The sequence below is a fragment of the Hemiscyllium ocellatum genome, chromosome 19, assembly GCF_020745735.1.
Source record: "Hemiscyllium ocellatum isolate sHemOce1 chromosome 19, sHemOce1.pat.X.cur, whole genome shotgun sequence".
In the NCBI taxonomy this organism is placed as follows: Eukaryota; Metazoa; Chordata; class Chondrichthyes; order Orectolobiformes; family Hemiscylliidae; genus Hemiscyllium; species Hemiscyllium ocellatum.
In genome coordinates, this window is record NC_083419.1 from 47,739,210 (window position 1) to 47,751,546 (window position 12,337).

The 12,337-nt window shown below is 38.7% G+C and overlaps 1 protein-coding gene across 1 annotated transcript in view; it reads right to left on the reverse strand.

Annotated features, from left to right (window-relative positions):
* Nucleotides 1-3,009: 3,009 nt before the first annotated feature.
* LOC132824800 (structural maintenance of chromosomes protein 1B-like) overlaps nucleotides 3,010-12,337 on the reverse strand; it is a 172,251-nt gene continuing 162,923 nt past the window's right edge. The window contains exons 24-25 of the mRNA XM_060839544.1: nucleotides 4,948-5,058; nucleotides 3,010-3,111 (exon numbers count right to left, since the gene is read on the reverse strand). Coding sequence (XP_060695527.1) covers nucleotides 3,010-3,111; nucleotides 4,948-5,058 — 213 coding nt within the window. The remainder of the gene's footprint in view (nucleotides 3,112-4,947; nucleotides 5,059-12,337) is intronic.

Below are 12,337 nucleotides of genomic sequence, written 5' to 3' on the forward strand. Positions count from 1 at the left end.
TTCCAACAAGTCTAAAGATTTGTTAGACTTGCAGAAGTCTTGTAAGAGTATTATTTAATTATATTCAAGATCTTGTATATAATTCAATCTTGAATATAAGAAAGAAGTGATGAAAAATATTGAAACAGTTCAGAATTGGGATGAACTTGGATAAACCTACAGGTTTCTAAATTAATCACAAATGATCCAGTATTCATTTAAGTTAAGAACTTTTTTTTTGATTTTTGGGAAAATGAAAACATGGAAAGAGGGTTGTTACTTCAACTAACCTTGTGAAGCATTTCGGTGAAGAATCCCGTGAAGGTGAATACAGGTGAAATGTGAAGCCATTTATTCAAGGCAAGAGTTATGTATGTAAATCTGACCATTCTTGTATTTCTATAATTATAGAAATTTTCTGATGGAATGTTTTGTTAATGATGATGCAGTAAGGTTTACTATTTTGCAGTGAGAACACAAATCTGAGTTGACCATTAGCCCCCTTGAATCTTTGTTATTCAGTAAAGGAATGGCTGATCTGATTGAAGCCTGAACTCCACTTTCTTGCTAACCCCTCCATAAATCTTGAGGCAAGAACTGAAAAATTCACTGAACAATGGTGTTGATGTTCCCAAGGAAAACCAGTGTATAGAAACTAGTTCCACAGAAACATTCAATCAAATAGAAATTATGTAAGAGTAAGGCAAATATGTCATACATTACACCTAGGCACAGATTTTACTTTATAAACACAATACTATTAATCTATATTTATGTCTTGTTAGGATAAATGGAATGACCAAACGAATTCTTAACTTTTCAATGTTTATTGTGATGAAAGTATCAAGCAATAATTGCTTTTTCAATATTTTCATAAAATTGTTTATCTTTGACAATGAAACACTGCATTAGTAAAATTAACGATAACGCACAAATGCTTAAATCAGTATTTAATCTGAAATATTAACACTTCTGGCCATTTAGTTAGAAATCAGCATATTCTTCATAGATCACACTTGTACCTAAATGGTGCTTTTTGTTTTGCTATTTTGCCTGCTCTAACATCCCCATTTCAAAGTTCTGCTTGGTGCTGGTTCTTTACATTTTGTTGTCACTCTTGCTGCGTGTTAACTTTCTTATTGCCAATTTCCTGTTATCACCATTTTAAATGAAATACTGTGTCCAGTTTTGGTCACCTTATCTGAGGAAGGACATTCTTGCTATAGAAGGAGGTCAGCAAAAGTGGCCAAATTGATTCCGGAGATGGCAGGACTGAGTCATGAGAGATTGAGTCAGCTCGGATTCACTGGAGCTCAAAGGAATGAGGAGGGATCGCCTAGAAATCTATAAAAATTCCAACAAGACTATACAGTTACATGCAGGAAAACTTCTTCATTTACCCTCTTCTATCCCTTCATATCCTGACAACTATTTTCTTAACACCGGAATATTAATTTCTCTTTAATGTTTCCCTCAGCTCCACAATCCATTTCTTTTTGTATGCTTCTAGCAGCCTCTCCCCAGTTCACATCTTTACTACTCATCTATCCACCAAAATATTTGTTGGCTTTCTGTTCAATCTTCACTGTGCTTCTCTCTCTCTCTCTCTCTCATGCTTCCTTTTAACATTTTCAACCCTGTCACATCCACTACTTATTTTTACAGGAACTCCTGGTCTCTGGTTTATATATACTTGGGTACTCATCCCTCTCTGGTATATGTGATAAACAAACTGAGGTCTATGCTTCTCAGCCAGCTTTCTTCACTGTATTAATAATTAGTTTTAACAATAACTAGTAACAATAACATGATTAACATGTGGGCAAGAAAAACCATTTTACAAGTACATAAAATGCAATCAACATGAAAACAAATGTATTCAGCATAAATTTTCTTCACTTCACCTTCTTCTGCAAAATTACCATGTGTGAATTGCAGTACCACAGATGATGATTAAGTGTTTAAAACTTGATCTGTCAATTTAGGCCTGCTTTTGTACTAAGGGACTGTTTTGACACTTTCGCACCTTGGGACTCTGTTAGAAATCCCAGATGTTGACTAAGAGATGCCTAATGTTGCAAAGTAAGTGAGGTTTGGATTTTGATGTGTACTTGGTCAGTATGATATTGAACACTGATGTACAGATTTGTAAGATTTTGTATCTCGTAACGGATGGAGAATACATAAATGGGCATCTTTCATAAGTAATGAAAATCTACAAAGAAACTATTGGCAATGTGCTTTTTATGCTCAAAATAATCTGTCTTTTTCCTTTTCTGTATCTTGAAGACTGCAATATTAAGTACTTAATACATTGGTATTGATTTTGTGTTTCAATATATCTGTATTGCATTTAAGACCACCATAATTTCTCATGGGAGGTCTACACTTTCCACCCTAGTTATGCTGCTTTGAGCTTTGGAAACTGTTTTTATTTTGGTCCCAACTATGTTTGTAATTATGGTACACTCAAATTCACTAACTTAAATTTTCAAAATCAAATGAGATTCCTCAGCATCTGATATGATTCATGATTTTGCCACCTACACAATGTTATTGTTACTGAGAGCCAGCAGTTGAACAATAATTTTAGTTGTTATCTTGGCATCTGCAAATCTGTTTTTTTTTCCTTAAACAACCTCAGAGAAGATGCATCTGAAGATTTCCATGCAAGCTTGCTCTAAAGTTGACCATTTGAAGTTTCCTTAAAGTTTTACAATTAGACAGGGCTTTAATGGTAGCAATCACTGATTCGACAGAAAAGTATGATCAATAAATGGCACTTTGTTTCTTGAATTCCAATTTAATTGTTTTGGTTAGTCAACCAAAAAAAACATAGGTTTACGAATGACTTGAAGTACAATTTTCTTTTTGTTTAACAGGATGGAAATATGTTTTTAAATGCATGTTAACAAACTTGCTAACAAAGAGACACTTTGGTGTTTTTTAAAATAACAGGTAAAACATAAATGGTTAGCTTAACAATTCAGATGACAATAGTGTTCTTACACGGAACCAAACTATGTTCTATTACTCTTCCTGCCTTGGCTGAAGTATCTCTTCTTTTCTGGTATTTTCTGGGTAATTTGTAAGGTCGAAGGTTAACAGTTGACTGGACATGCATTCTCCTTGCTATAACAAAAACTACAAAAGTTAGTAAATGTCAAAGTTGAAAAGTATTCATATTTAGTTTGTCTTCACAGTTTTGCACAATGACGAAAGATTGAGCCGACTCTTCTGAATATTTATTTTCAAGCTGTCCAGGAGTAATATGTGGTATTTAAATGTATTGAAGTGAATAGTGGATGGCAGTCCCGATTACACCACTTTCTATGAAATCATTTCAAATTTACTAATATACATACAAGGAACAAGAGTATGCCACTTGGTCATTTGATCAAGATCACAGTTGATCTGATAAAATTTTAACCTTTACCTCTACATTCCTGCATATCCTTAATAACTTTTCATCCCTTTTGGTAGCCAAGAATTTATCTAATGTCTGCAGCTAGCTTGTGAACTGCATTTGTTAAATCATAGAGGTAATTTTTCATTTCCTAAAGTTCAAATCAAGTCAGATTTAATTCTTCATAAATAGCAGGATAGGTTTTGTCATCAATTTGTCATGTGGATGCATACGCCATTTGGGAATGGTTTGTCTTATGCCAGCATATCAGTTCCACTGAAAGTTAGGGCAGAATATTCGAGTTGTGGGATGATGAGGTAAGAGACGGAAACTGCATTTAATTAGGTGAGGAGTGGCATACCTAGATTTATGCAACCTTCCTGACTTAACTTTCTGGGCAGGAAGATTCATGGCCAACATCCACATTTAATATTAACTGATGTACTTACATGGCCCATTAAAGTCCACTTAAAGGCAGTGCCTGCTGCCACATTGATCCAGCTATAGTTGGTGGGATAAAGTGAGGACTACAGACACTGGAGAGTTAGAGTTGATAAAGGGTGGTGCTGGAAAAAGCACAGTAGGTCTGGCATCCGAACAGCAAGAGAGTCAACGTTTTGGGCAGGGCCCTGAAGAAGAGTCCTGCCCAAAATGTCGCTCTCTTGCTCCTTGGATGCTGCCTAACCTGCTGTGCTTTTTGCCGCGCCACACTTTATCAACTCCAGCTGTACTTGGGATGCTGTCGAGTAGCCTTCAGAGATGCAAAAAGAATGTGGAATGCTAACTGGCTTGAGGTTAAACCCCAAGCAAAGATACTAACTGCCAATCAAAGGCATGGATAAAGGTTAAAGGAGTGATCACTGATAAACATTCTGTTATCTTTTGTTTTTGACTCTTCTTCTGTCCCTCTATCTCTGCAATATGGGTATAAAAGCAACATTCAATTATGGCAAAAGCAGGGGAGAGAACTTTACACCTGTATCAGGGTGTGCAGTTGCTCCTCCATCTTGCTTCCCTTTGTTTAGGCAATCCCTAAAGCCCACCTCCATTTTAAAAAAGATTTAACAGGTATCAAATATTAATTGTGTAAATTTATCCATATAAGTTATCGAAATACGTTGCAATTGCACATGTTGAAGAGCTGTCTTGTATAATTACAATCAAATTTTCCATAACAAAATATATTGAAGATAGATTCAACTGAGGAATATGTTGCCTGGCTTTACCATTACTGTTGACAGCCTGATATGGCAAAATAGAATTAATTTTGGAAAACCCAGAAGTACCACACTAATTCAGTTGGTCTCCACATAGTTATCTTGTAAAATGGCAATCTGAAACTAGCTTGTCGGCCCTTTTTATGACGTCATGGCTGTATTACATGGCCATATGACTTTGAGGGCACAACTGTTCCACAGTTTTCCTTGTGAAATCCATGAAAATCTGTGTGCAGTTGTAACCCCAAGCACATGTATAAAATAATTAGAACACAGAAAAACACACTTCCAAGCCACAACTAGAAAATTAAAACTGGAATACAAATCTGCTGTTTGGAACAATACCTGTGGATATACTCCAATTAGTGCATCGGCTTTTGAATAGAATTCCTCTTTCAATGAGATGACAATCACTTGGAAGTTCTTCCTGGATTGATCTCTGATGTAATTTGTAACCTGAGTACAAGAACATACAATTTTCTTTGAAAACAAAGGCAAGATGGGGCTGTCAGGTCTAAAAATAGTGTGCCTATTTCTAAAATCTCCACCTAACTGCTGGTTATGTTCATTTTGAAACTGCCAGAGGCCATTTTTAAGGAAATCTTTGTAATTGGACAAAAAAGTCCCAATCAGTATTCCAAATGTGGCCTAATCAATGTCCTGTACAGCCGCAACATGACCTCCCAATTCCTATACTCACTGCTCTGACCAATAAAGGAAAGCATACAAAATACCTTCTCTGCACTATCCTATCTACTTGAGATGCCACATTCAAGGAACTATGAACCTAGACTCCAAAGTCTCTTTTTTTTCAGCAACACTCCTCAGGAGCTTGCCATTAAGTGTAAAAGTCCTGCCCTGATTTGTTTTTCCAAAATGCAGCAACTCTCATTTATCTGATTTAAACCCCATCTGCCACTCCTTGGCCCAATGTCCATCTGATCAAGATCCCATTGTACTCTAAGGTAACCTTCTTCGCTGTTCACTACACCTCCAATTTTGGTGTCATCTGCAAACTTACTAACTAAATCTCCTATGTTCAAATCCAAATCTTTTATATAAATGACAAGAAGCAGTGGACCCAGCACCAATCCTTGTGGCACACCAGTTGTCACGGGCCTGCAGTCTGAAAAACAATCCTCTACTACCACCACCCTCTGTCTTCTACCTTTCAGTTCTGTATCCAATTGGCTAGTTCTCCTTGTATTCCACATGATCTAACCTTGCTAAACAGTCTACCATGAGCAACCTTATCAATCACCTTACTGAAGTCCATACAGGTCCCGTCCACCACTCTGCCCTCATCAATCTCTTTGTTACAACTTCAAAAAACTCAATCAAGTTAGTGAGACATGATTTCCCATGCACAAAGCCATGCTGACTATCCCTAAGTTGTCCTTGCATATCCAAATACATGTAAATCCTGTTCCTCAAGATTCCATCCAACAACTTGCCCACCACCGACATCGGGCTTTCCAGTTCTACAATTCGCTGGCATTTCCTTAACACTTTTGTTAAATAATGGCACCACATTAGCCAACCTCCAGTGTTCTGGCACCTGACTATTGATTTTATAAGGATGTTGCTAGGATTGGAGGGTTTGAACTATAGAAAGAGGCTGAATAGGCTACAGCTGTTTTCCCTGGAGCGTTAGAGGCCAAGGGGTGCCCTTATTAGAGGTTTATAAAATTAAGGGGCATGGAAAGAGTAAATAGACAAAGTATTCTCCCTGGGTTGAGGGAGTCCAGAATTAGAGGGCATAAGTTTTGGGCGAGAGGGGAAAGATTTAAAAGGGACCTAAGGGTCAACTGTTTCACACAAAGAATGGTGTCTGTATGGAATGCGCTTCCAGAAATGGTGTAGGCTGGTACAATTACAACATTTAAAAGGCATCTGGATGGGTATATGAACATCTGGATGGGTATATGAATAGGAAGGGTTTAGGGGGATATGGGCCAATTCTGGCAAATGGTACAAGGTTAAGTTAGGCTATCTGGTTGGCATGGACGAGTTGGACCAAAGGATCTGTTTCCATGCTGAATCACTATAACTCTTTTAAGTATACAGCAGGTAACTGAGTTTATCACATGTTAACTAACTTCTCTTATGCCAAATGTAACAGTCTTCCTTCCGCAAGCATTTACCACATCCACCTGGAATCTATTCTAAGGATGACAACTCAAAGGAAAAATACTCTTGTACCTTATGATCTTTGTGTATTTTATAGGCATGACTGCAATCCTACTTTTACTTTATCATTTGAAATGATCAAATCTGAAACATTGTTTTACGGCACAGATGAGACCATTTAGTTCTTTGTATCCATGCTGGACAACATTACCCAGGCTTATTCTATCTTCCAAAATTCGGTCTGTAACCTAATAAGCTATAGCAACATGTGCAGGTCCAAGTTTTAAAATATATGATGAGGTTTTATGCCCCTACCAACCTTTTCAGGCAGTAAGCTCTAGATCCTTGTCACCCATAGGCTGCAAACATTTCACCACTTCTATCTTCCACTAAACACTTTAAATCTATGTTCCCAGTTGACCTGTATTGGAATTGAAAAATACCCAGGCCAGACTTTCTGAGAAGCAGCAACGATTGTCACTCTGTTCTTTTCTCTAAACTTTAAGAACTTTACTCTCTCAAGATTTCAGTCAGAGCTCCTTCAGAAATGTGGAGCCATACTTTAAATCTGACAGTACCTTGGAGTACAGGATTGTAGAGGGAAGGCAAATTACATTCCCTTTTCCACAACCCAGTTGTCATATTCTAGGATTCAAATTTCAGCAACACAGACACAAGGTTGAGAGAGGGTCAGAGATAGTGTCCAACATGGAGTGGCGAGAATGTTGTGACTCAATGGGCAGGGATGCGGTCAGGTCCTGGTGGAGAGGACTTCGGCTTGTTTGGGTACTGGGGCTTGGTGTTAGGGGGTATCGGGGTCTAGGAAAATTTAATTGGGGGTGGACATTGTGGGAAATTGGGGTTAGTTATTAGTTACTCAGGAGTTGGACTAGGTTTTGAATAGTTTTAACTTTTTCTGAGCAACAATTCAACTGTGACAGAACACTCTGAATTAAATGAATATTTCTGGAGGGTTCTTGTGCTTTTTCTCTGCCCATGGAATCTGCAATACAGAGATTTCTGCAGGATATAACTCCCATCTATACTGCACAAATGACTGTCTAGTCACCAGAAAATCCAGGCCACCTTGCCTTCTACTCACTGCATCAGACTCAACTCACACTACGATTGAATCTCCCTTCCATCTCGTCCAGGGCTGGGAATTGATTAGCAGTCAGGAAAGAGTGGGAATAAATGGGTCTATTTCTTGGAGTGATGAAATGGTAAATGGGGTACTGTAAGGACCTGTGCTTGTTATTCAAAACATCTATCTGTGGTTTGGATAGCTAAATTAAATACAAAAGTTCCAACTTTGCTGATGACACAAAACAAGATGGGATTGTGAGTAGTGATGAGGAAGTAAGGAGGCTTCAAAATTGTTTAGGCAAGTTGAGTGAATGAGCAAATGCATGACAGATGTAATAGGACATGGATAACTGTAAAGTTCTCCACTTCAGTAAGTGAAACAGAATGGCAGAGTATTAGTTGTGACAGATTGGGAAATGCTGATGTACTAAGGAACTTGGATGATATTGTATATCAGTCAATGAAAGTAAAAAAAAATGTAGCACGTATTTAGCAATGTATATTGTATGTTGTTCTTCATTGCAAGAGGACTTCAGAACAGGAATAATGAAGTCTAACTGCAGTTGTAGAAGAACTTGGGGCGACCACAAGTATCCACAGATACTATATACTATTCTGGTCTCCATAATATACGTGAGGGATTGCAGCAGTGATTCATCAAATGAGTTCCTAAAATGGCAGGTTTGTTATGTCAGGACAGGTTAGGTCAACTGGGTCTGTATTCACTGGATTTTAGAAGAATGAGAAGGGACCTCATTGAAATGTAAAATTCTGACAAGGCTGCACAGATCAATACATGATTCATATTTCCCATGTGTAAGGGTTTAAGTATGAGGGGTAGGCCATTTTCAAATAAGATAATGAAAAATATTTTTCATTGAAGGTGGTACATTTGTGAAATTCTCTACCACACAAGATAGTGGAGGCAAAGTCACTGTATTTAAGAAAGAAATACATTTCATTACATTCATCAGAAAAGATTCCATTTCATGCAACATGCAGTGCCCTAAAGCTATACGTTTACATTTAGAGAGAGAGGAGGAGGTTTTGGGGAGAGAAACAGCTTAATTTTGTTCCCTCACATCTGAGACAAACAGGGAGTGCAAGCATGAGGGACTACACTCAGCCCAGCCGCCTCTTAGTGCAGGGTATCAGAGTCTCAGGCAGAACATTTTGCATATTAGTTTCAAGATTATTACGCAAATGGATGGGACTGAAATCAAAGTTCTAACCTGGGGGTATGCTGATTTTAATAATATCAGATATAATTTGGCCAGAGTGGACTGCAAGCAGATAGTTTTAGGTAAATCTGTGTCAGAGTAAAGGAATGCGTTCAAGAATGAAATGGGAAGAGTAGAGAGCCAACATGTTCCAAAAAAGGACCAAATGCAGCAAACCTGGGATATTTAGGAATATAGAGAATTGGATACAAGGGTCTCCAATTTACAAATGACTGACTTACAAATGTTTGTACTTACAGGATCCCCTCTAATTTTAAAGAATTGATATAAGACAGTTTTCTGTACTTAGGAATGATGATTTTATATTGTTCTGCATATGTGATCTGACTTGTGTGCAAATGGACTTGAAAATGGAACCCGTCATAACAGGGTGGCTGTCTGGTGCCTGGATACTGAAACCAGGATGGCAGATACTGAGGGCTCGAAAGTAAGTAGGAAGGGGAAAACTTAAAAGGGCTCATTAAGGATGATAGTGGTAATTAGGACATGGAGCCAGAGGACACAAGTACGGTTATGCAGAATTGGTTGAATGGCAAGGTCATAGAATTACTCCATAGAAACTAGCCCTTCGACTCAGCAAGTCCACATTGTAACCCACCCAGAGCCATTGTCCTATTACTCTACATTTACCCCAGACTAATGCACCTAACCTACACATCTCTGAACACTATGGGCAATTAAGTATGGCCAGTTCACCTAACCTGCACGTCTTTGGATTGTGGGAAGAAACCTGAGCACCTGAAGGAAACCCACGCAGACACAGGGAGAATGTACAACAGTCAGCCAGGGTGGGAATCGAACCATGCAACAATGCTAACCACTGAGCCGCCCCAGAGTGGGGCATGTTTGCAGAGTGTGATGGTTGAGGGGTATTTTTGTGACTGGAAGTCTGTGTCGAGTGGGATTCTTCAGGGATCAGTTCTGGGGGCTCTTACATATAAATGATTTACACGTGAATGTAGGAGGACTGATCAGTAAGTTTTTAGGTGATATGAAAATTAGTAGCCTGGTAAACAGTGAAGGAAATAACCTTCAATTACAGAAGGATGTAAACAGCTGGAGACTATTTGCCACGTGGGATGATCAGTAGCAAATGGAATTCAATTTAGATAAATGTGAGGTGATGCACTTGGACAGGATGAACAAGGGAGTATGTGATGAATGGTAAGACCCTGGGAAGCACCAAGGATCAAAGGGTGCACATCTCCACCAGTCCATTGAGGAAGAGGAACAGATAGATAAAGTGGTTCAGGAAGCATTTTTGGGATATTTACCTTTGTTAGCCAAGGCAGAGGATTGAAGGATAGTAAGTTATGCTCAAATGGTATAAAATATTGGTCAAAGGATGTGATTGCACTGGGGGTAATGCAGTGGAGTTTTACCGAGATGTCTCCTGTGTTGGAAAATTTTAGTTATGCAGAGAGATTGTGTGGAGTGGGGCTATTTTCCTTGCAACAGAGGAAACTAAGAGACATAAACCTTTTTTCACCTTGAGCATTTCAGTTGGGTTCTTTATAATTAAATAATGCATGAGTAATACCAGTATTAGCTTGTCCTGTGGCAGTTTACTGATTATGTTACTGGATAATGATCCAGTCATGTGTCAATCCCACCACAGCATTAAAACTTCACTTATTGCATTTTAAAAATTGTAATAAAAAGTTAGCATCAGTAATTGTGATCATGTAATACCAGTGCGTCATTAGAAAAGAAAATTACTTCCCAATGCTTTCTAGGAGACCTGTTCCAGTACAGTTAAAATACTAGCATCTACCTGATCATATGGAAATGTGCTGAGGTATGTCCTGTACACAAAAAGCAGGACATCAGTCAAACCTTGATCATCAGTAAAGTGATGAAAGGTGTCATCACCAGTGCTATCAAGTAGCATTTGCTCAATGTCATCCAGTTTGGATTCTGCCAGGACCCACTCAGCTCCTGATGTTATTATAGCCTTTGTTCAAACATGGGACGAGGGAGTTGAATTCCAGAGGTGAGGTGAGAGTGATGGCCCTTGACATCAAGGCCACATTTGACGAAGTGCGGCATTAAGGAGCCCTAACAAAACTGGAATTAAGAGACAAAATCTCTGGTTAGAATCATACCTGGCACGTAGGAAGATAGTTATGGTTACTGGAAGTAAGTCATCTCATTTACAGGATAGCTCTACAGAAGTTCTTCAGCGTAGTGTCGTAGGCCTAAAATCTTCAACTGCTTTGTCACTGATGGTCCCAACATCATAAGGTCAGAAGAGGGGATATTTGCCGATTATTGCACATTAGTTGCAAATTCTCAGATACTCGAGCAGTCTACTGCAACAAAATCTGAACAATATCTAAGCTCAGGCTGATTGTCAAGAAGCATTTGTGCACCACAACTACCAAGCAGTGACCATCTCCAATAAGAGACAATCTAACCATCACACCTTGACATCCAATCGTGTCTGAATCCCTGACAGTCAACATATTTGGTTTACTACTGACCAGAAACTCAACTAGACTGACCACATAAACACTGGCTACTACAGCAGGTCAGAGGCAGGGAATATTGCAGCAAATGACTCCCATCCTGACTCGCCTAAATCTGTCAATCAAATACAAAGTACAAGTCAGGAATGTAATGAAATAGTCCTCACTTACCTTGATGAATTCAGTACTCAAGAAGTTTGACATTACCGAGATAAAACAGCACACTTGATGGGCACCATATTCGCAAGCATCGACTCCCCTTCCCCACTGACACTTAATAGCAGCGGTGGGTACTGTTGTGACACGGAGGTGAACCCCTCTGTTAATTAAACTAAATACCCAGAAAAGTTCAACTCGCCTCGTTATCAGTTAAAATATGAGTGACAGAGATCTCCCAGATTCCACTATTTAAAGAAAATAACATCAATTTGTTTTTTAACTCTAAAAGTGAACATTAAACAACTATTCACAACTCTTAAACACCCCTATCTCTTAACTGCTCATTATCTCCCTTCAACTCTATAACAATATGCTGTTCTAATAAGACACTTATTAAAATTAGGAGAAAGTGAGAACTGCAGATGTTGGAGATCAGACTTGAAAATGTGTTGCTGGAAAAGCGCAGCAGGTCAGGCAGCATCCAAGGAGCAGGAGAATCAACGTTTCGGGCATGAGCCCTTCTTCAGGCTCATGCCCAAAACGTCGATTCTCCTGCTCCTTGGATGCTGCCTGACCTGCTGCGCTTTTCCAGCAACACATTTTCAGCAATTATTAAAATTACATCAACTTAATTTCAAAACCACACAGCTG